General features: G+C 42.3%; 1 protein-coding gene across 8 annotated transcripts in view; it reads right to left on the bottom strand.

Moving 5' to 3' along the window:
- ECT2 (epithelial cell transforming 2) overlaps window positions 1–22,294 on the bottom strand; it is a 53,708-nt gene that overhangs the window by 2,383 nt on the left and 29,031 nt on the right. For 6 of the 8 annotated variants that reach the window (XM_084847505.1, XM_084847499.1, XM_084847504.1 and 3 more), the window contains 9 exons: window positions 19,197–19,307; window positions 17,065–17,161; window positions 15,328–15,409; window positions 14,372–14,450; window positions 13,661–13,780; window positions 9,104–9,242; window positions 6,758–6,912; window positions 3,772–3,879; window positions 2,311–2,457 (listed from right to left, as the gene is read on the bottom strand). In XM_084847505.1, the coding sequence (XP_084703631.1) occupies window positions 2,311–2,457; window positions 3,772–3,879; window positions 6,758–6,912; window positions 9,104–9,242; window positions 13,661–13,780; window positions 14,372–14,450; window positions 15,328–15,409; window positions 17,065–17,161; window positions 19,197–19,307 (1,038 nt within the window). Of the gene's footprint in view, window positions 1–124; window positions 369–2,310; window positions 2,458–3,771; window positions 3,880–6,757; window positions 6,913–9,103; window positions 9,243–13,660; window positions 13,781–14,371; window positions 14,451–15,327; window positions 15,410–17,064; window positions 17,162–19,196; window positions 19,308–22,294 lie in introns of all 8 variants that reach the window. The other 2 variants (XM_084847502.1, XM_084847503.1) reach the window with 1 other exon arrangement.

Below are 22,294 nucleotides of genomic sequence, written 5' to 3'. Positions count from 1 at the left end.
AGAGTGCATACAGAGCCCAAGGCAGACCCAGAACCTAGAGAACATGAGCTAGAATGTGCGCCTTATTTAAGGCAAGCCACTTTGTCTCCGGGAAGTGCCCAACAAAGGAGGTGATGGAGCTCACTTTAGGTAGCCCTGTGGTTATCATCGGCTTCATCACTGGTGGTGAATGGGCAAGAACTGGCCAGGGAGTAGCCGTTTAAGTTTTCAGAGCTGGAAGCAGTTTGCCCTTCTACACCATGGGAAGGACAGATCAGAAGTCGAGGCCTAAGACTTTGAGAACTCCCATCAACAGAGTTGGAACGTTGCACACTGACAAAGTGTTTAATTGGTCCACTTAAGCTGTATGTAGAAGAGGAACGGGTCATCTAAAAACATGGGGTGGGGGGACACAAATAGTTAATCTACACGATACATTTAACCCACATTTAAAGCTCCTGCATCATTTCTTCCAGTACCATTTATTTTAGTTGAGGTAGCCCACACATCAGTAGCAGCATGCAAACAATTTCCTTTGAATCCTTCAGTCCATCATGTTCAAGATCAGCTTAGGTTTATCTTCCAGAGATTATGATACTCTAACCAGTATAACTAATCCTCTCAATTCTGTATTTCAGTAATTTCCAGGCATCAACTAAGTTCTGAGCTGGCTTCGCTCCACTCTCGCCTTCCCCAACTGGAGAAGACAAAGGACCAACTCAGCCATGGCGTCAAGGAGTGCTCCTCAAGGCCCTGACATAGTCACTCTCCTGTCACTTGTCCCTTTTTGCGGGGGTAGGGCATTGGGGAGGGGCCTTGCCCAAGGCCTCCAGGGTCAAAACAGATGGCTGGCAGGCTAAATTCACCTACTGGGCCAAATGTTCCCCATCCCTTATCTACATGGAAAACCAGGGGGACGTTATGTGGGGAGGCAGGCTGAGGTGTTATCAATATGCAGATAATACCCAGCTCTACTTTTCTTTATTGAATTCAGAGTATCTAAAGGAACATCTTATTACATATGTATCTGCCTAGACACATAGGTCATCTTCAGAGTCCCTCCTCTCAGTGACCCCTAAAGCATCTGGATGCCTAAATAGGCTTATCTCACTTTCTTGTTCGCCAATACACATCCCAAAGCCTACACTCTTGTAAATAATAGGCTAACTGGTTCAAACCAGCTGGATCTTTTGAAATTTAAGTTTAGAGTCACTAGGAAGATGGGTCCAGCCACAAATTTTCTGATTTGCTGGCTAGACCAATCACATCCGAAATGGAGACTATCACGGAAATGGAGGCTATCACATGACTGGACAGAATAAGAATCAGTGTCCTCTAAGGGGCCAGCTTTTTCTAGACTCAGACACCTATAAAAGAGTTTGCTCACTCCTGCTGAGCTTTCCTTATACCACCTAACTGGAGGCCAAGATGCACTATCTCATACCATCCTCTCTGCAATGAATTCTGCATATGCTCTAGAGCCCAGCACTCTAGTCAAGTAGGCAACATGTAACTAGCTAAGTTAGTTTGATTTTTTGGTTTTATTTGGAATTCTGTATGACTGTTGCCTTCCATTCTTTTCCCTCATATAAACTTATAAAGCCAGAAAAGGGAACAGGCCTAAGATGTCTGATCCTCCTCCTCCTTAAGCTGGCATGTTGACCCTCCCAATGCCATACTTCCCCCTTCCTGTGACCACACTAATAGGGGCGCCCTCCAGCCTCCCCAAGTTCATCCCATGGGAAGAATTTCATCAACCTTCATAACTATACAATTTTTAACTACTACTTTCTCACACAACATTTTTAAGAGTCATTTTTGCAACAAAACAAAGTACCATACTCCTGAACTGAATAGTCATGAGACCGTGTTAAAAAGATCCAAATTCCCCAACCCTATCATATCCCCCTCCAACTCCCCCACCCCCCAAACACACACACACAAACTTTGTAATCAGTTCACATTTCCCTGTGCTGAGATTATACTTTATTGGCTTCAGAACCTCTGAGAACCTTCAAAGCTCAGTTTTCTAAATGCTTTTCTATCTCAAAAGTCTTTTATCTGCCACAAGAGGCCACATCTCCCTTCTATTAAATACATTCCCTGATATCTTCACCACGTATGCTCACTTCTGGTTGATGTTTACAACCGATTTCGCTACTACAGTTGATATGATCTTTTAATCCCATCAACCACATAGGTGTTATGACTTCAAAGAGATTAATAAACATGGTACAATAAGCTTCATTATTCAAAGAAGTACAGTGAAGGAGTCAAGAGTCCCACTTGGGCATTGATATTATTCAAGACTTCTCTGGGCAAGGCACTTACTGCTAGTGATGAAGTACTGGCAAGTCGCCCCCCTAAGAAACTTTCACTACTTGTGCAGAAATTCTTTCCTTCTGCACCATTGTGTGCCATCAAAGCTCTTCGAAGTGCTCTCTTTGGCGTCTTGGAAAAAGAGAATGCTCGTGTAACCTGCAGAGTTTGACAAGAGCCATATTAAGTAAACCGACACAAGATAATGAAATCGTGCCACTGTTTAAAAACAGAAATCAATTCCAAATTTTAGAGTAAAAGGTGTTTATGCTGAGCTTTAGTGATACTATTTGTTGCCTTTGTTCAATTCTAGCCCAAACAGCATGGATTAAATGAGAACCATCTCATTTCAGACTGTGCACATTCCAAGCTCCCATTTCTTTTGCTGCTAGATTTGCTAGTCAAAGCACTCGTACAATGCAATCCTAACCACTAAAGTTGCTTGTTGGAGGTGGTTAGGATCTGGCAGATGCCCCTTCACTGGCCTCTGCCCATGGAGAGGAAGCTCCACCAGGTGAGACAGGGGTGGGATCTACCCACAGAAAGCAATGCTGCCACTGGCCGCTCTCCTGCTGGTAGCAAGTGTCAAGCCCCAAAGTGGGGTATTCTGTGGGCTGGTCAGACCTGACTTTAGAACTGCTGCTCTAATAGGAGGGATGCAAGGAGAAAGACATGTCTCCTCCACCTACTGCCCTGGCCAGCACGAGCCAGCAGAGCTGCGGAAGAGGCGGGGAATTATGATGATGATGATCATGACGACAACATAGACGTTTTGTGGAATAGAACCCACTTCATCAGATGCTTGAAGGGTTATACTCTTTTGGCAGATATTTCATTTATTTTATAGACAGAGATATAATCGCGCGTGCGCAAATGCGTGCACACGCGCACACACACGGGTAAATGGTTGTTGAGTCAAATACCTGAAGGTGCAGACTGTGCTTTTGCTGGTTTTTGCTGACTAACCATTTTTTCAACATGAAAACATCAAGATGACCCCTGTTCCAGTATCAGACCCTCAAACTCTGCACCAGAAGTAGTAACGTACAAAACACTAAGAGGAGACAACACACACAGTAGCTGAAAGCTCCTTACTAAATTGTGGGTTATTGCACAACACATCCGTACAAAATTGCGTGACATTTGTCAGTAGACAGTACTCATTTTCTTTTCGAAAGTGCAGGATGTGTGCAAATGTCTCTTTTCAACTTAAAAACATTTTATTGCACTGGAATTGCTGTACTGTAATTGATTGTACTTTATTAGAATGGAAGTTTGTAGTTTTCTGTTTACGTCAGCCGCCTTGTGAGTGGTTTTATCTTAAAAGGGAAAAAAAGAATATTTAAAATAAATAAACCTTAAGAAAAACGTGTTACAGGGAAAAGAACTGCATGGGTTTTGCCCCCAAATGTGAACAGTTAATGCAAGGAGATAACTTCAGTGTAGCTCTTTTTTATTAGCTAAACCTCTTACCTTTTTGGATGTTTTCTTTATAGCCCGGGATGCCCTACTCAATGTACTGTCCACATCTTTTGTGTTTACTTCAATGGAATCGGGATCAGTTGAATAAATAAGATTTTCCTAACAGAAAAAAGTTGACCATTAACAAGAAGGACACCTTGAATTTAAGATCCACATTTCAAAAATCCATGTATTGGTTAAGTCCTCGAGTTTCCCTATATATGTACATTAGATGTTGCATACTATACTTGCACACGCACACAGGAGTTACAAATCATTGCTTCAGAGCGTTTTACCACTTAGCCATCAAGTGGGGAAAAACCAAAGTTAAAGCCTTTGCTGCCCTCATGTGGGGTGTATATGTCAATGTTCAATAATTTTCAAAACAATAAGTTCCCCTCGTTTTAAAAGAGGGGATGCAAACCATGCAGGGTCAAAAGAGAAAGGAAAGTTTGTGACTTCAAGTGACAAGATGGTAAATGGTTTTAGAGCCCATTTGCAATTCTACTCCCATCTGGAGACAAGGACATCTCATCACAGACATAAATAGGGGTTGTTTTTTCAATTGTCGCATGCTTTTAGTCATATGAATGCACCATTTTTCAAGAGTTTTTAAAAATATTTGGCTCTACCAGCACAGCAAAGCCTTCTATCCTAAAGCTGGCCTGCTTGTACTTTTACAGTCAAATCCTAAGCATACTCAAGAGAATCCCACATAGTTCAATAAGGCTCATACCCTCGTAAGTGTGCTTAGGCTTCCAGCCAAAGATGGACCACTGATAGGACAGAGATTCAGTTCACACTTAACACTCAATTCCTGTTTTAAACAACCCAGAAATTGGTGTGGCTGCATGGGAAAGAGCATGCTGCCTCCTGACCACTCACCACTTCCCGAAACATTCCAGGAATGTTCCTGGGTTGCTTTGTGACATCTGAACCCATGAATTCTGGGTTGTTTAGGGGTTAAACAACCCAGAGTTAACCCAACAAACATGGGTTAACTCTGGGTTAACACATAAGCAACTCAGATGTCATGAAACAACCCAGCAACAAGGCATTCCTGGGTTGTTTTAGAATGCGGATGTCACAAAGGAGGCAGTGTACACGCTCCTGTGCAGACACACCAATTTCTAAGTTGTTTAACCCAGGAAATGAGTGCTATGCATGAACCAGGTCAGTGTCTCTCACTGCAATAATGTCTGTTGGAGCATGCTAAGGCTGCAAACCCCAACTATGTCCTATTGAAATAAAATAACTTCAGAATTGGGGCGTGTTGTGTATAATAATACATAAATTGAGCAATACAATAAACTGGATTCATTCTCTGGGACCAGCACAATGACAAATTCCTAGTACCATACTCTTATATTTCTTAAAGGAGTAGACATGCATACTTGAGACTAAGCAATCCCCATTCACTAGAACTAAGCATTTACATTAGGGGTCCCCAACACCAGGGGCACATTTGGGAATTTGAGAAACTGCTATGGGCAGCACCACAAAGTAGTTCCCACGCTGGATGTGGCTAGTTACATAACAGCTGCCGTGGGGCCTGGCTAGTCAAAAGTGAGCGAAAGAAGGGGAAGGGGAGAAATAGTGAGGCTAGGGGGGAGGTGGGGGAGAATTGGCAAGGTAGAAGGGAAAGAAAGAGCAAGGCTAGAGGTTGGTCATGGGGGAGAAACAGTGAGGTGTTTCTCCCCCACTAAAGAGGTGGGGAGAGAACTAGCATAGCTAGAGGCTGGAAGAGAGGTGAAACAGCAAGGCAAAGGGGTAGGGAAAGAGGAAAGCTAGAGTCTAGGAGGAGGAGAAACAGTGACCTAAAGAGGTGGGAGGGGAGAGAAACAGCAAGGCTATTGAGGGTAGAAGGGGAAATAGCAAGGTGGAGGGGAGAGAAAGAGCAAGGCTAGAGGATAGAAAGGGAGAGAAAGAAGGCAGCTAGAGACAGGGAAGGGAGAGAAATAGCAATTCTAGAGACTGGGAGTGGGGAAAGAGAGAGCAAAGGGAAAAGGTCTGTGTGGGGCGGAAGATTGAGAGGGACCAGAAAGGACCTCCTTCCTTCTTTGCCTGCCTGCCAACAACTGATCTGCAGCAGGTGCAGGAACAGGAAGGAGAACCTGCACCCTAATGTTTTTCATGGTTTTTTCTTAAAAATATATATCTTTAATGGGGCAGAGAGTGGAGAGCTTCATGGCACCATAGGAGGTTCCAGCGGGTGCCAGGTTCAGGATCCATGATTTCAATGATCATTACAAATTCAGCAGTGCACACACAGGCTCTGCTGGAATTAGGACATTTTATTTTTAACACATTTATACCCTGCTTTTTCTTAAGGTATTCTCAAGGCAGCTAAAAAATTAAAACAATTTATACAAGATAAAATAAAAGGAGCAGTACAAACACTAAAAACATCAGAATAAAAAGAGGCTAAAAAATACAAATAGCCATTAAAATAGTTGAATCAGGTAGCTTTCTACAAAATAATCTGGTGAGAGAACCAACTTTCATGGCTCAAAAGCCTCCTGAAAAAGATGCCTACTGTGCCATTTAAGGTAGCTTACATCATTCCAGACAGACAGGCTGATGGAACAGGTCTACATATACTGACATTTATATGCTACTGAACTCCCAGCAGAGATGTGCTGTACTTGTAAAGGCAATATCTCCACGCAGACCATGTAAACAAAAGCATTGCTACACCTGTACATTACATTGTTTGACAGTAACGTAGCCATAAGCAGCCACATGTTTGGTTTAGAAAGCATTTTAGGTTCTGAAGAAATCATCAAAGTCTATTCACAAAAAGTGCTTGAGATTTGCCAGTGCTCCATTTGCCATTCCACCTTTGTCTAAAAATATTCCACTGGCGCCAACATACCATTGATAAGATTAATCATACATACATCTCTTAAATATCAATCTGCACATTAACACATTCAATGAACAATTCTCTCTCTCTCTCTCTCTCTCTCTCTCTCCAAGTCTGATATTAAGAACTCACAGCATCTGCTTTACATATTGTATTGGCTACATGCCGACACAGCATCTTCAACCAGTCCTCCTTGGGAGGTTCCTCAGTTGTTATCTGGAAACTGAACAACAAGTTGGTCTGCTCTGTCGGTGGCCGCACAACCAATGCAAATGCTTTGCGGCAGTCTGCAAAGAACAACAGTTCTTAAATTTCAGTTTAAACAACTTACAATTAAAGGTGGAGAGCACAAACTAGTGAATATTAGTGAATAGGATCTAGCACTAGGTCAGCATGAGAACCAACGTTTACAAGCCCAATCATCTCAAATAAGCCCACAAGCCATCTCAGTACAAAATATTCCTCTCTGTAGTTGAACTGGCCCTCCTCCCTCTATCAACTGCAATTTATGTAGCCTACAGAATGAAGTCTAAAAATGCTTCCTGTGCATTATGGTGGGCACCAGGAAGAGAATTTTACCCATGCAGAACTTAAATCTAGGATTTCTAAGACCAAGGACAATGCCACCTCAAGAAATGCACTCCTTTGTAGAAGCTCCCATCTCTGTGACCTATGGTGGGTCAGTTTTCCCTCACACAGAAAGCAAAAGGACAATAAGGCTCTTTAAGCAGTATTGAGGCTGCTGGATGTTTTATCAACTATTAGAAATCTGCAGTGATCAAGGCAAAGTACAGGATACCAAGGGGCAGAGCCAGCCATAAAGCCATGTAAGCAGAATAAAGATACAGAAGCTAAATACTATTCACATTCGGCCACAAATCGCACTATCACTAAAGAGAATTCAGAAGCAAGAAGTGGGTTGCTTTTGGCATGCAATCCTTGTCAGGTGTCAAAACGTTTTGGACTTCCTCCTGCTCCCCACCATATGATTACTGTAGTCTACAATTTTTTTTAAAAAAGCTTGTGTTTTCATGCTCTCAATTTAAAGCACTGTTAGACTTCAGGTATGGCAGAGTACCTAGTAAAATTATCCTGCCTGTCACTCACATAAAATCTATCAGGGTCTCTCTAGGGGCTGAAGAAAACATACAGCTGGGGCTTAGGTATAAGGAAAGGGCCAAGGGATATTGTGTAGATCCTTCCCCTGCCAATGAACTATAGTTCCCTCTCCCTGTCCTCTCAGTGTTTTAGGTTATTTGATTACATGTTTATCCTACCCTTCCTTCCAAGAAGCTCAAGGTGGCATACAGTTTCCCCCCACCCTCCCAATTTTTCCTGGCCCATAGTTACCCAGTGAGCTTCATGGTGAAGTGAGGGACTGAACTGGGTTCTTTCTGGTGCTAGACCAACACTATGGCCACCGTATCATAGTACAGCATACCATAGTATGCTCTTTGGCATACAACCATTACTAACTTAAAGTGAATCTGGGGATGTCTCTCAATCCATGTCAAGAACCTGGTTTCATTTAGTATTGTCAAGATGCACTTAGGAACGACCTTGGACTCATTCTAACCCAGGATGGCAACAGTAGAGAGTCATGCCAAACTCAGGCTAATGAAGTATTTGCAGACAGGGAAAGAATGCACATAATTCCGTACTCTGCTCCCTAAGCTTCAGTTTAAAGTTTGTGCTGAGCAGGTCTATATAAAGCCAACCACTTGATGAAGAGCACCATTCCATAAGTTATAGCAGGGGTGGGCAACTTGGGGCCCTCCATATGTTTTGGCCTATGATTCCCATCATCTCTCATCATTGGTTATGCTGGCCAGGGCTGATGGGAGTGTAGGCCAAAACATTGGGGGGACAGCACAAGTTGCCCACCCTTGAAAAAAAATTTCAGCAGCTTCTAATACTGCTACACTAAACACTGATGTATGTAATGTAAATAAGACTGCAGTGCTCACTACACAATGAAGCCTCATTGTCATTTATATGGCTGTAATCAATCTGAATCAAAATCTAGAAAAAGTGAAATCAAAAACTGAAATCAATCTAGAAAAATTTACATATGCCTACTAAAGGATTTTAGGACAGAAATGTGGACTTAACTCCTGCTTAAGATTAAAGTGCCAGTCATATACACCTTTGTTCTTAAAGGTTAATATTACCACACGTGACACTTTATTTTTAGAGAAGCATTGTGCCAAAGCACATGGAAACACTCGGTAAAGCAAGTGTAGCGTGCTCAGAAAGGTTTGAGAGTGGTTTTCTCCAAGTACACGTTCAAAACTGACATTTGACTGTCTTCTCTCACGGCTCCTTTTAATGGTTATTTACAGTTCCCTGACTTCCAAGTGAAACCGCTTCAGAAGAGATCTTGTAGTTTGCCTATGCCAAAACATAGCATCTGAAGTCATCATTCTGTGTACTAATCCTCAAAACCAACCACCCCGATTCCGTTCCAAATGTTCAAACCTTCTGTCTCTCGGATGTCTAGTACTTTCTTGATCTGAGACAGGGGCATGAGGATGATGTGCTTGAGACAGGCTGGTGGCCTAGTATGGCCATGTGGACTCTTGAAACCACCAATGACTTTGTGCCGCTTCCTGGCAATCTGTTATAAAGAAAACAAGAACCCTGTGAAAAATTAGCTCAAATATTCCCAGAAATCTTTAAATGGCAAGTTCTGTAGCAAACAACAACTTTTGAAAATCCTAAGCAATTCCAACATATGGATTTATGTTTTTGCTTATAATGTCAAGTTTCCCATCTTTTATGAGAAGGATTCACAGTTTATGTTCCCTTGAACACCACATGCCGAATTCTAGTACATGTATCTCCTCTCTTCTGCCTTGTACTTGCAAAATGTTCCAGAACTGCATATGGCTAGTAATAGGGCATTGCACCAGGCACCTCCAATTAAGGACAATCACTTCCTCCCGCAGGTTGATGGGTTTGGGATTATGTCCCATCAGTTTTGATAGAACTGGCAAGCAAGCGTACACTTGGCTGTGAAGATAATATCTTTAGGACCTCTGCTTCGATGCCTGAGTTTTCCCAAATACCAAAATCTATGCATATGCAGAAGACACACCGGCATGCCTGCAACCTCTGCAGACCGTCATCTTGGTGAAGTCTTTCAATCAAGTTGTGTACTGTGTGGTATGCTCTACAGATATCCTCCTGTCTCCAATCAAGAATCACCAACCCAACTACATCAACTTGAATAGTCAACTGAAATACAGCATTTGCTCATTATAATCCAAGAGTATATACTACACTAAAAAGCCAAGAAATGACAGTGTTTGAATTATCCTGACATTAATGCTGGATTCGGAAGTTACAGTAATTAGATGTTCTTTAATGCTGAATGATATTGTTTCTGTATGATATTTATGCTATATTAACTATATTGTAAGCTGCTTTGTGAAGGCTTTTGCCTTGAAAAGTGGGATATCATCACGCATTGCCTACAAATTTTCAAGCATTTCTTCTCAACTAGATTTTGCCATAGACACACATACCTTGGTGACATCGAGATTAGATTACTTTAACAGTCTCTATGTAGGGCTACCTTTCAAAAGGTGCAAAATGTTTCTCCTGATTACATAATACCATTAGTATATCAACTTCACTGGCTCTCTATTCCCAGTTCAACGTGCATTTATCTTTACAGCCCCAACCTTTTTGGGACCTGCATAGCTTAAGGACCACCTCCCAGCACGTGAATCTTTCTGCACACACTGGTCTTCCAGGGGAGGCTTTCATGTCCCATCACCCCACCTCAGATGGTTGGGTGTGGTGATGTTGGCACTCAGGCTGTGTGATTTCCTGTCGCAGGAGAACTGCTGAACTCCATCGCTATGTGCCTTTTAGGAGTTGGATAAAGTCCATACCCTTCCCCTCCCTCGACACGTAGGAGCAGCCATTATATCAGGCTGCAGCAGAGGAAGATATGGAAGTGCAGCCACTCCATCAGCTCTGCTGAGAGAACTGCTCCCTTTGGCTCCTCCTCTCCCTGAACTATTGTCCATCTTAGCTGGTCATTATAAGAACTCTGCAACTTAACTGGAGCCTGAGCTCGCTTTTTTCCTCCTCCTTTCCCATTTCTTTTTCTTTTTCATGTCATGTATATTAATTGCAAGCCTGACGACAGTGACTGTCTTGTTTGTAAACCACTCTGGGAGTCTTTTTGGCTGAGGAGTGGGCCAAAAATGTTTACATAAATAAATACTATTTAGACACATTTCAGTTGGACACTCGGATAATCTGGTATTTGTTTGCTGATTCATTAATGCTTTTTGTCTTGATGGTTTTTATCTGCATCACAACAAAAAGCATAATTATACAGCTGGTTGGCCACTGTGTGAACAGAATGCTGGAGTAGATGGATCCTTGGTCTGATCCAGCATGGTTCTTCTTATGTTCTTATGAGTGCATAATCATTATATGATTATATATGATGGTTAGGCTCTTTGAAGCTCCTTTTTTGGCGACAGAAATGCAGGACAACAATATTTTACCCAAGCTTAAGGGCTAAGAATTTAGAATTTGTAGGGTGTTTTATTTTTACACGGAGTAAAAGCAGAGATTCTTAGGAAGCTGGATTCTGCAACCAATCACTACGTTATACACAGAAAACACCACCCTGCTATAATTCTGGACAATTAAAGCTCAGTGGGCCATCTGCTTAAGTATTTAACATCACTGATCAAGGGCTAGGTTCAAACTCACTCATGGCCATTTAGGGCAGATATGCATCAGGAGTTCTACATCCCTAATGGTACAACTAGTACAGACTACAATGAACATGTGCTTTATGGCCTCTCCCAAGCTAGACTCAGGCCTCTGAAACTTTATTAGTTTACCCCCTAGCACAGTATCTTTCCAACAGCAATTACTGGTTATACTGCTTGTGTGGACACTTTATGTGCACATTTTGTATAGCCTAAGCAGAAGCAAAACAGACTTACCTGACACGGACCCGTTATTTATTCACATTAAATACAAATAAGCCCCATGAGAACACGTGTGCTGCTCAGCCACTGTCTTGAGAACTTGGAACAGTGCCAGGACTGTGAGCAGCATCGAGACCAACTGATTTTGATGAGTTACACTAGTGAAACCAAGATGCATCTATCTCCAAGTTTCAAAAGCCAGTCTAGTATCTTCTGTTGCTTGCTCTGTGTCAAGTGGATATTAGGAATAGGAAAATAGAGAAGGACAGCCAAAAAAGCAATTGAAGAGATTCAAGCAGTTCTTTTTTTCAGGCTCTTAAGTACATATGGTACTCAGCCGCAGAATTTCACCTAAATTCTGAGGTGCAGGAAGCCACGTTCAAAAGAATCACCACAATGGGTTGTTTCCTCCAATCCACCCAGCAGTAAGTTTTCCTGATTCACAGAAGTTGCAAGTCTATACATATTTACTTGGGAGTAAAGCCCCATTGAACTCAGTGGGCTATACTCCCACAAATACAGAAAGGATCACACCAAGAGTTTTGTAAAGCAAACACAATGGTACCACCCACACATACAGCAGCTCATTAGAACTCTCTTGGTTACAATACAGCCATTTTAGACATCTGTGGGTTAACTAAGAAGGTAGATTCACATAAAAAGGATGAACAGGTATCAAGTGATAAAAGTGAATGTCTCCACCAGAGGTACATTTACACACGGTGACCAAGCATCCCCAGAAATAGCCGATTTACAGATACCATTTCACACAACCATCTTTGCATTGCAATTATTAACTTAGCAATGACAACAGTTGTGAGAATTGGCTCTTGGTCACAGGCAAAGCTGTGTGTCCACTGCAACTCGCAGGAGTGCTAACAAAAAGTGCACAGTGTAGCAACAGGTACAGAATTTGGCTTCCAATGAGTCTCTGCTTTTATTTAAAAATTGTCAGGGGTGTTTCTGAGTGCAGAGAGTGGGATAGCAGTTCAGATTCTCAAGGAAAACCATCAGACATGGGGGAAGTGTTTTCCCAGGCTAGTCCAGATATGAGTAGGCCTGCTTCTCAGGTTACAATCATACAGATGGCTGAGCTTGAGGGTCCCTCCTCACCCCCCCGCTGTGAGAGGCAGCAAACAGGAGGTTGACCTAATAGATGCCAGGCGCAGGCACAGAGCAAAGACAGAGAAGGCAGAGGCGGAAGTTAGACGGTCTACCCAATTGGCCTTGTGTGAAAAGCTGCGCTTAGAAGCCTCATGACAAGAGAGGGACCTCCCCCCTTAAGTTAGGCTAGCAAGACCATCTCCCTCTTCAAACGGGCAACTCTTGTAAATTCCATTTGGATCCCCTGAAGGCATTCCTTTGTAGATGGAGAGTTCTAAGAATTTGCATCTGTTCACAATCCCTGCAAAGTAATGGATTAAAAGCTGTAGACTAAAGCCTCTTGTCTGTGTATGTTTGGGCATTGAACTGAAGTGGGGGCTAAGAGAATCTTGACAAAAATGGGGAAAAGAGGTTTCTAGCCCTTATGGGCTGCAAAGCCATATAGGCAATACCTACCAAAATCTCATTTGCATAAAGTTATACAGGTTGCAGAATTCAGCCTCTTGTCAGAGAACTGGGGTTTCTTTTCTTTTTTTTAAACACACAGCCCTCATCATAAGTTGCTAACACATTTAATGTATATCTACTTCCACTCCCCAAAGAACTCTTTCAGAAGAAGGAATTACTAGGAGGCCCTCCGTATTGCTTCAGTGACAGCACTTCATCTCTCCACAGCAACTCTTTCACTGCCAATAGCAAGAGCTAGCAGCAGAAAGTGTTCTGTCTTTCCCACTAATCCCCAGTATCGAGCTACAAAGCATTAACTCTACAGAAATAGTGCTCCTTGTGACAATTTGTGCAGCAGTCCTTACCAGCTGAGTGCTACATATAACGTAATGCTTTCTGTCAAGACAAAAAGAAAGTGTTCTAGTTGTCCTTCATAGACTCCAGGTATTTGGACCGCTATTTATTTCTCTGGGTTGCAAGTCATTCCAGAATGTCACAGCCAAATGAATATCTACAGACCTACCTCCAGGCAATCGTTAAAAAGGAACAGAGTGACCTGTTCCCCTCTGTCACAAAGGTCATCACCAAGCGCAACTGTTTCCAGGCGCTGAATTAGACTTCGGTGAGATGACAAGAGATTGGCCTGTGGGGTATAGGAGAAGCTCATTAAAAAAAATAGTTCAGCAAGCTGCTGCATCACCAAGAAATAATGAAGAAACAGAGCAGTCTTTCAACCTGAACAATTCTTAAATATAGTATATATATTGGTAGCTGCTGGACAGTTAATTTACAGTATTTTTCAGAACAGACAGAGACTTTATCACAAGGCAGGTAATAATGTTGATTTGTTTATCAAAGAATTCCCTGTCCCAAAAGCATCAATTCAAAATACACAGGAGAAAGAAAGTCTATTAACTCAATGCCATTTCTGCCTAGCACTTCTCGAGCTCCCACGCAGAAGCCCCCCTCATTGTCCACTAACATTTTCCTTCTCCAGTACATTAGTTTGTTTGTATGCATACGCACACACGGCTTGTTCAGACAATCAGCAGGGGAAACAACACAAAGTCGGTTCCCCGCCCCAATATGCATACTAGAGTAATCCCATTCACGCATCTGGCGTGGGTGTGGGAAACAACCGATGCTGTGTTGTTTCCCCCACTGATTATCCGAACCTAGACACAGGTTCTAACCAGTAACATTTCCTCTCAGCCCTAGCTACACCTTTACTTACTGGACAACCATCTACTTCATAAACAACATCAAAAATCTGCCTTTGGGCTTCAGTTTTCCTTTTATCTTCATTAATGTGCCTGAAAAAAGGACAACAAGAAAAGACTTCAATTGTTATGGTTGAGATTAAATATGGAAAGGATATCCAAATATTTGTTTCTCACTGTGAGGGTCAAATCCACCACTTAGTTACATCATGTTAGCTTTTGTTCACTGAAGAATACTACTATATTTTGTGTGTGCGTGGATACACATGTGCACGCATGCACACACACAGTGTGCCTGCATGTGTAATTGCCCATGGTTCTTTGTTGGGTTAACTCTGGGTTGTTTAACCCATAAACAACCAAGAGTTTCCGGGTTCACGGGTCACAAAACAACTGAGGATCTGGGTGTTCCTGGGTTAAGCAGAAACGATGAGTGCATCATTCATGTGCTCTGCTTGTCCCTGCAATTCCTGGGTTAAAGAAACCCAGGAATGGCCAATGTGACATGTGAACTGAGTCAAAGTCATAAGAAATGTTCTTGTACCAGCAGAAAAACCACCCAAACACTTCATTTTTCCCTTTCCACATGTTTTTCAGCAGTAACAGGTAGCTTCTATGAAGTAAAGCATTTTTCATTACCAAATAAACTACTGAAGGGGTAGCAGCAGCAGAAGTAAGGCTTGTGAGTTTCTAGGGAAATTAAATGCTCAGGACCCCATGTAATTAGTCCAATTCAATGTCTGATATTTTTGGATATAACTGTAGCTCAGCTCCTGGGTACTTCATCACAAGAGCAGGCCTGGTACAACTCTCAAGAGTGGGTTTCTTTATTTTTTTCAACTTGCAAACAGAAGCTGGAAATATACCACAAGACAAGCATGTGTTCAACAGGCAGTACACATTACATAGTCTACTGTACTAGTGTCTGCAGTATTCTTTTTGGGTTATACTGACTAGAACCACGACTTACGTCATCACTTCCTTTAGCGATTCAATGGCTCTCTCTAGAGTTGCCTTGTCAGGATTGTCTTCTGCTGTGTGTTTCTTAATGTCTACAAAAAGAAAGTATTAAAATAACATTATTTTTCATGATGCCAACACAATAGCTGGGTTTGCACATCACACTAACCCATGGTATGGGTTGCTGAATTTGGGGTTGTTGTGATGTGTGAACCCAGCCATGGTAGCAAACCATGGTTTGTAAAACATGAATAACCCAGAAAGGGAACCCATGATTTGTTGTTGAGCTGTAAACTCTGGGTTGTTTAAACCATGGGATCTCATTATGCGTGAACCCAGAACCATGGGCTGTTCATGGGTTGTTCTGCCAGCTACAGAGGTGGCAGGCAAGAGAGGTAAAAAAATCCAGCCACTCCACATGCCAATAATACAGCACCACAAAGGCATTTGGGATACCAGGAGGGAGTGGGCAAAGGAAGAGGAAAACAACCGAGGGATTGTGAAAACAAACCAAGGTTTGTTTGATTGTCTGCCAGACAAATCTTGGGTAGGGCAACAAACTATGAGTTATCCATGGGTTAAGTAAGCCAAGGCTTAGCATTATGTGCAAATCAGGTCAATGCTGGACATGTCACTGTACGAGTGGCTACAAATTCTGGGAGGATATACACAGAGAAATGTGTGCAACTGAAAAAAACGCCATACTACACATGGCTTTTTAGATGAAAAATCTGGCTGGTTGGAAACCCAATATGCTCAGCTTTTGTTTTTCTTAAGATGCACATTCCTAGGAGGAAAATTTGAACATACAGCCAATTTTTACTGAAGCAATCATTGTGATCTCCCCACACATAAAAAAGACTGACCAGGGTCATATGGAGGTTTGAAAAAAAGTGCCTCTTTCAGAAATGTTCTAAACCCTATTTTGGGGGACCAGAGTTAAGATAGCAGGAGGGCTCAAAATAGGGATATATTAGTATAAATAAAGGCTCAAAGACCAGGGAATGGAGATGGAGAGAGGGGGAAGAAGCCGGAAGAAGTTCACAGCACAACTTCTTTACCACTGAACAATGGCTCATCTCCTTCTAGACTGATGGAGGAAGAATATCCTTAATTTTAAGTACATTTTTAAATGTAGTACCATATTTAGATCTCATTCAAGAGGTTTAGACAAACTGTTTACCACCACTTCTCCCCATGCAGATAGAAGCTCTTCTGGTCATTTAAGGCTAACCTGGATCAAGTTATGTATGTTTAAAATGTTGCAGGCCTGGCATTGTTGTAAAAGTGTACGCGCCTAGGTAAGGAATGGTGAGAAGTCCCACAGTTGCTCATTAAGACTATACCTACAGTAAGCAACCAATTAACTTAAGAAACTGCAGGTGTTTTGGTGACAGAGAACATCGACAGTACTTCAAAAAGTGTCTGAAACTACTGTCCAATTACATTCCATTATGCTTCTTAATTAAAACATGTTTAGAGATCTCTTTAATTTTAAATTAGAGCCCAAAACAATCACGGCCTTAACAGATTATCTATTCTTTGGGAACTCTAAAAGACAATAATGTGCAAGTCCTCTCCTCCTACAGGAACTTTTTCTTAAAATGTGCTTGACAAGTACATAGAGTCAGTTGTGGAATGGTTGCCTCTCCCAAGTGGAAGCAGCTATAATAAGACCTCAGGTTATTCAATCTAATAAAGCTAGTAAGTTATTTCAAAAGCAAGACAAACAAGCCTACCTACTTACCATTTAGAAGAAGGGCAACACTAGGAAGCCTCTGAACAGGTCGGATGAGGAGTTCTGCCAAACTCTGGCGACCGCACTCAGGTTTAGCTTGATTTATCTATTGCAAGGAAAGTTGTGGCATTATTAACTCTAAAGAAATCTCGTTTTTAAAACTCTTGATCCTTCCCATTGCTAAGTGATATGTTCTTATGTTCTTAACTTTCAGTTCTCATGCTCACAGGTCACTAAGTTTTACAAAAACCCAAATCCTGCATGTTATATAAGCACTTCATTACCTGTTTGTCAACCCCATTAGATGTTAGTATTTTGAACTGGCTAAATCAACAGTTTGAAAGACAAGTATGTATGCACAACTGCAGCATTACTAACTCTTGTTCTCTTTCCCCATTATTTCAATCCTGCTTTATCAGCTTAACTACTGTTTTATACTTATAGAATCAGAGTAGAGTTGGAAGGGGCCTACAAGGCCATCGAGTTCAACCCCCTGCTCAATGCAGGAATCCAAGTCAGAGCATCCCTGACAGATGGCTGTCCAGCCTCGTCTTGAACACCTCCAGTGTGGGAGAGCCCACTACCTTCCTAGGTAATTGGTTCCATTGTCATATTGTTCTAAAAGTCAGGAAGTTTTTCCTGGTGTTCAGCCGGAATCTGGCTTCCTGTAACTTGAGCCCATTATTCCGTGTCCTGCACTCTGGGATAATCGAGAAGACATCCTGGCCTTCCTCTCTGTGACCACCTTTCAAGTAATTGAAGAGCGCTATCCTATCTCCCCTCAGTCTTCTCTTCGCAAGGCTAAACATGCCTTATTTTGAAAAGAAGAAACCAGGGCACCTAAACAGTCTCATCCAGTCATTTTGTTAAATAACAATCAGATACTTGCTTTTATTAGGCCCACATGGGTGCCACAAATCTTATGGCCCACTGTACACGAAGGAACAATCTGGCCAATTTGACTCAAAGCTAACAGCTTGGGCCTTCACCAGACCCATGGAAGAGACAGCTACTTGTAGCTGGGCAAAGTAGTGGCCGTAATCTAGTATAAAGCCAAGCATTAAGACCATGGGCAGGAAACCTCTTTTGGTCCGGGGGTTGGATTGCCCCCGCTTTGGACCACGCTGGCAGGCCAGTTGATGTCAGTGGGGCAGAACCCTGGCCTGGAGCCCTGCCCCCACCTGTGACATCATCTGCCCAACACCCACTTTTTAAAAAATGTTTTTTCTCCATGAAGAGAGAGAGAGACATGGAGCTCTGTACCTCTCTCTCTGCATTAAGAAAGGGGCTCAGCCAGTGGCATTTGCAGGAGCCGGCTCTGGCAAGTGGCAACCAAGTCAGGGGCCTCTTTCCCATGTCCCAATCGGGGTGCAAGCAGCACAGGAAGGGACTTGGCCAGGGCTTGGAGGACTAGCTCCTGCAAGCACCAGCCAATTCAGTCACCTCCTCCCTTTGACGGTCGTGTCCCAAGTGGGGCTCGAAGAGTGCAGGAAGAGACTCACCCAGGGCTTGTAGGAGCCTGTCATACCAACCCCAGTCGAGCGGGAATCCCCATGTTATTTTCAGTCTCTGATCATAGTTAACGAAGGGATTCCCCTGCATGCTGCTTGCCCTCCCATTTCAGATTGGAGATAATATTGGAATTCCTCTCCCAAGCCTCCAGAACAGGGGCTGGGACTTGGGAGGGTTCCTAACCCTCTACAAACTAGATTAGACCCACAGGCTAAAGGTTGCCCTCCTGTGCATTGCCCTCCCAAAAATAGTTGGGGCATGCAAAAGCAGTGAATTGAATTTTTTTCCAAGTCCTTAACAGCCACCAAGATCATCTGTTTTCATGATCTGCCACTAGTATTGTGTTCTAAATCAGGTGTAGGCAGATCTACTGTTGATTTCAGTGCTGCAGTCTTCCCTATTAAACAAAGCAAGGTTTTATTTTAACATGCTGATTCTTCCTCAATACCCAAAATCATGATCAAATGGGTTGTATCCAATGTCAATCCAATACTTAGAGTAGACCCAATGAAATGAATGGGACTTAAACTAATGTTGGATACAGCCCCTTGTCTCCACTTCCAGGGTCAAACCTTTCAGATGTAGGCACATTGCATTAGAGACAGCGAGAAACACAAACAAATAATTACCTTTAGGAATGCATGAAACCTTGGCTTCTGTTTTTCACACTTAGTAATAGTTTCCTTGCTCATTTCAAAGAAGTTCACAAAAGGAGGGTATGTTTTCAGCAAGTCTTTTGACTGAAAGAATTCAGGACTTTCATTTACAACATGCATGTAGAAGTGGGGAAAGATACCATTAAGAAATACTGGTGCTTTACAGCAACCAGCTTAAAGTTACCCATCATACCCTAAAGTACTTTAAGTTACTGCTAAACTAGCCAAGAGAGATCCTACCATGACTGCACATACTTTGGTGAAGTGGTGCCATGCTAGTGTTAGTAGGGACTGTTGTCCATTGTATATATAAATATTCTGTGTTTTTATTATGTTGTATTGTGGGTTTTAGCCTTGTGATATGTTCCATGGGGAGAACTACCGGAAGTACAAGCTGGGTTTCGAAGAGGCAGAGGAACTAGAGATCAAATCGCCAACATTCGCTGCATCATGGAGAAAGCAAGAGAATTCCAGAAAAACATCTATTTCTGCTTCATTGACTACGCTAAAGCCTTTGATTGTGTGGATCACAACAAACTGTGGCAAATTCTTAAAGTGATGGGAGTACCAGACCACCTTACCTGTCTCCTGAGAAACCTGTTCGAGGGTCAAGAAGCAACAGTAAGATCCGGACATGGAACAACCGAGTGGTTCAAAACTGGGAAAGGAGTACGACAAGGCTGCATATTGCCACCCTGCTTATTTAACTTATATGCAGAGTACATCATGAGAAACACCGGGTTGGATGAATCACAGGTCGGAATTAAGATTGCCAGGAGAATTATCAACAACCTCAGATATGCAGACGATACCACCCTAATGGCAGAAAGTGAAGAGGATCTAAAGAGCCTCTTGTTGAGGGTGAAAGAGGAGAGTGCAAAAGCTGGTTTGAAACTCAACATTAAAAAAACTAAGATCATGGCATCTGGCCCTATCACTTCCTGGCATATAGAAGGGGAAGAATTGGAAGCAGTGACAGATTTTACTTTCTTGGGCTCCAAGATCACTGCAGACGGTGACTGTAGCCATGAAATTAAAAGACGCTTGCTCCTTGGGAGGAAAGCTATGGCAAACCTAGACAGCATAGTAAGAAGCAGAGACATCACCTTGCCGACAAAGGTCCGTCTAATCAAAGCTATGGTTTTCCCAGTAGTAATGTATGGCTGTGAGAGCTGAACTATAAGGAAGGCTGAGCGCCGAAGAATTGATGCTTTTGAACTGTGGTGCTGGAGAAGACTCTTACGAGTCCCCTGGACTGCAAGGAGGTCAAATCAGTCAATCCTAAAGGAAATCAACCCTGAGTGCTCATTGGAAGGACAGATACTGAAGCTGAAGCTCAAATATTTTGGCCAGCTAATGCAAAGAGAAAACTCTCTGGAAAAGACCCTGATGCTGGGAAAGACTGAAGGCAAAAGGAGAAGGGGATGGCAGAGGATGAGATGGCTAGATAGCATCACCGATGCAATGAATATGAACCTGAGCACACTCCGGGAGAGTGCGCAGGACAGGAAGGCCTGGCGTGCTATGGTTCATGGGGTCACGAAGAGTCGGACACGACTGAACAACAACAACAATTGTGGGTTTTAATTTTTGTGAACTGCCCAGAGAGCTTTGGTTATTGGGAGGTATAAAAAAGAAATAAATGAAATGAAGTGAAATAACATGGCTTGGCTGACAGCTTCGGCCACTAAGAGATGCCAAAAGAACTGTACCTGTGGGCATGTCAAACAGAACTGTGTATCGAAAGTTCATGCACAAAGATTCAACACGCTTAGGCATTCCGCATCTTTTCTAGGACTTCCTCTCTAAAAGAGAAAGCCCTTTCCACATCTGAGGCCTAAATTAAAGTCTTCACTTAACCAAAGAATGCAGGAAGGCATCCTGTTGTATTCAAAACTAAGTTTAATGAGAAGGCCAACGAAAACTTGCATTACAGGCAGCTAGTTCACAGTTCTCCTGTATTTGCTTATGTAATCTGGATTAAAAATCCTCCTTTGGTTAATGCTACATGTATGAAAAGGCTGGTAAGCATCTAAGGTAGGCCCAAAAAAGGAGAGAAACATCTCAGCATGCAAATATTGTATTAGTGGAAAGCCTGATGCGTTTTGGCCTCTTTTCTTATTTTGAGGGCTTCTTCAAGAGATTATTAAAACATCTGCAGAGATTCTTATAACAAATGTCTCCTGCTGTAATTCACTGGGCCTAATTCTACATGTAGCCAAGTACATCCCAGTTACCTCAGCAAAGTAACCTAAGAGATACTTCTAAGGAACATGCCCCACATGTCAATTATTAGACTCTTGACCTTACAATCAAAAGTGTGGGGGGAATCCCTGGAAAAAAGGTAGATACTATTTCTCTATGGACAGTCTCATGCCAACAGTTGCAGTCTAGGTGTGGATTTTATTTAGCCATTATTAACAACAATAGAACCAATATAGGCAGACACCCAAAGCGAGTTATGAATTACAAGGGTAGTATGCACTGTATGAAGTCGATCAATCCCCAAAATAAACTTTATACGTGTGGCGATTGCACATGTACAATATGTAAATAGTAAAGGTTTGTATATATGTATGGTGGCTGGTATGTATCTGGAATGATTGACAGGTGAGTGAGAGGCGGGGTTTGGCAGAGCGTGGGCCAGAACAACAGTTTGGCAAGTGGAAGAAAGGGGGAGTGGCTGAGTGAGAATGGACTGCAGTGTGATTGGATGAGAGCTTGTTCATAAAACTGGAGTGACTGCTTCTGTGAGAGAAATAAATCTGGGAATAAAATAGACTGGGAACAGCTAGATAAATCTGGGATTAGATTAGAAGATCAAAAGTGAGAACATCTAGTGAGATAGTCTGTGGGTTAGAGAGAATGTGTCAGATAGTGTGAGAGAGGTCATGAAAGGTTTTGAATATAAAGCTAAAAGCAAGAGTTATATTGTGCAGTTTATAGCGTTGCCTTATTTTAATCATCAATCGTGATATCCTTTCCTCATGCCATTGCCAATCCTGTTGACCAAATAAACCTTCTTTGTTTTCAATTTTAAAAGACAGTTTCCTTTTTTTGTGGTTAGGAAG

This window comes from Heloderma suspectum, chromosome 3 (assembly GCF_057233095.1).
Source record: "Heloderma suspectum isolate Gila_16-S chromosome 3, 16-S_ref, whole genome shotgun sequence".
NCBI classification, from domain to species: domain Eukaryota; kingdom Metazoa; phylum Chordata; class Lepidosauria; order Squamata; family Helodermatidae; genus Heloderma; species Heloderma suspectum.
This window is presented reverse-complemented; position numbering and strand designations above follow the sequence as displayed.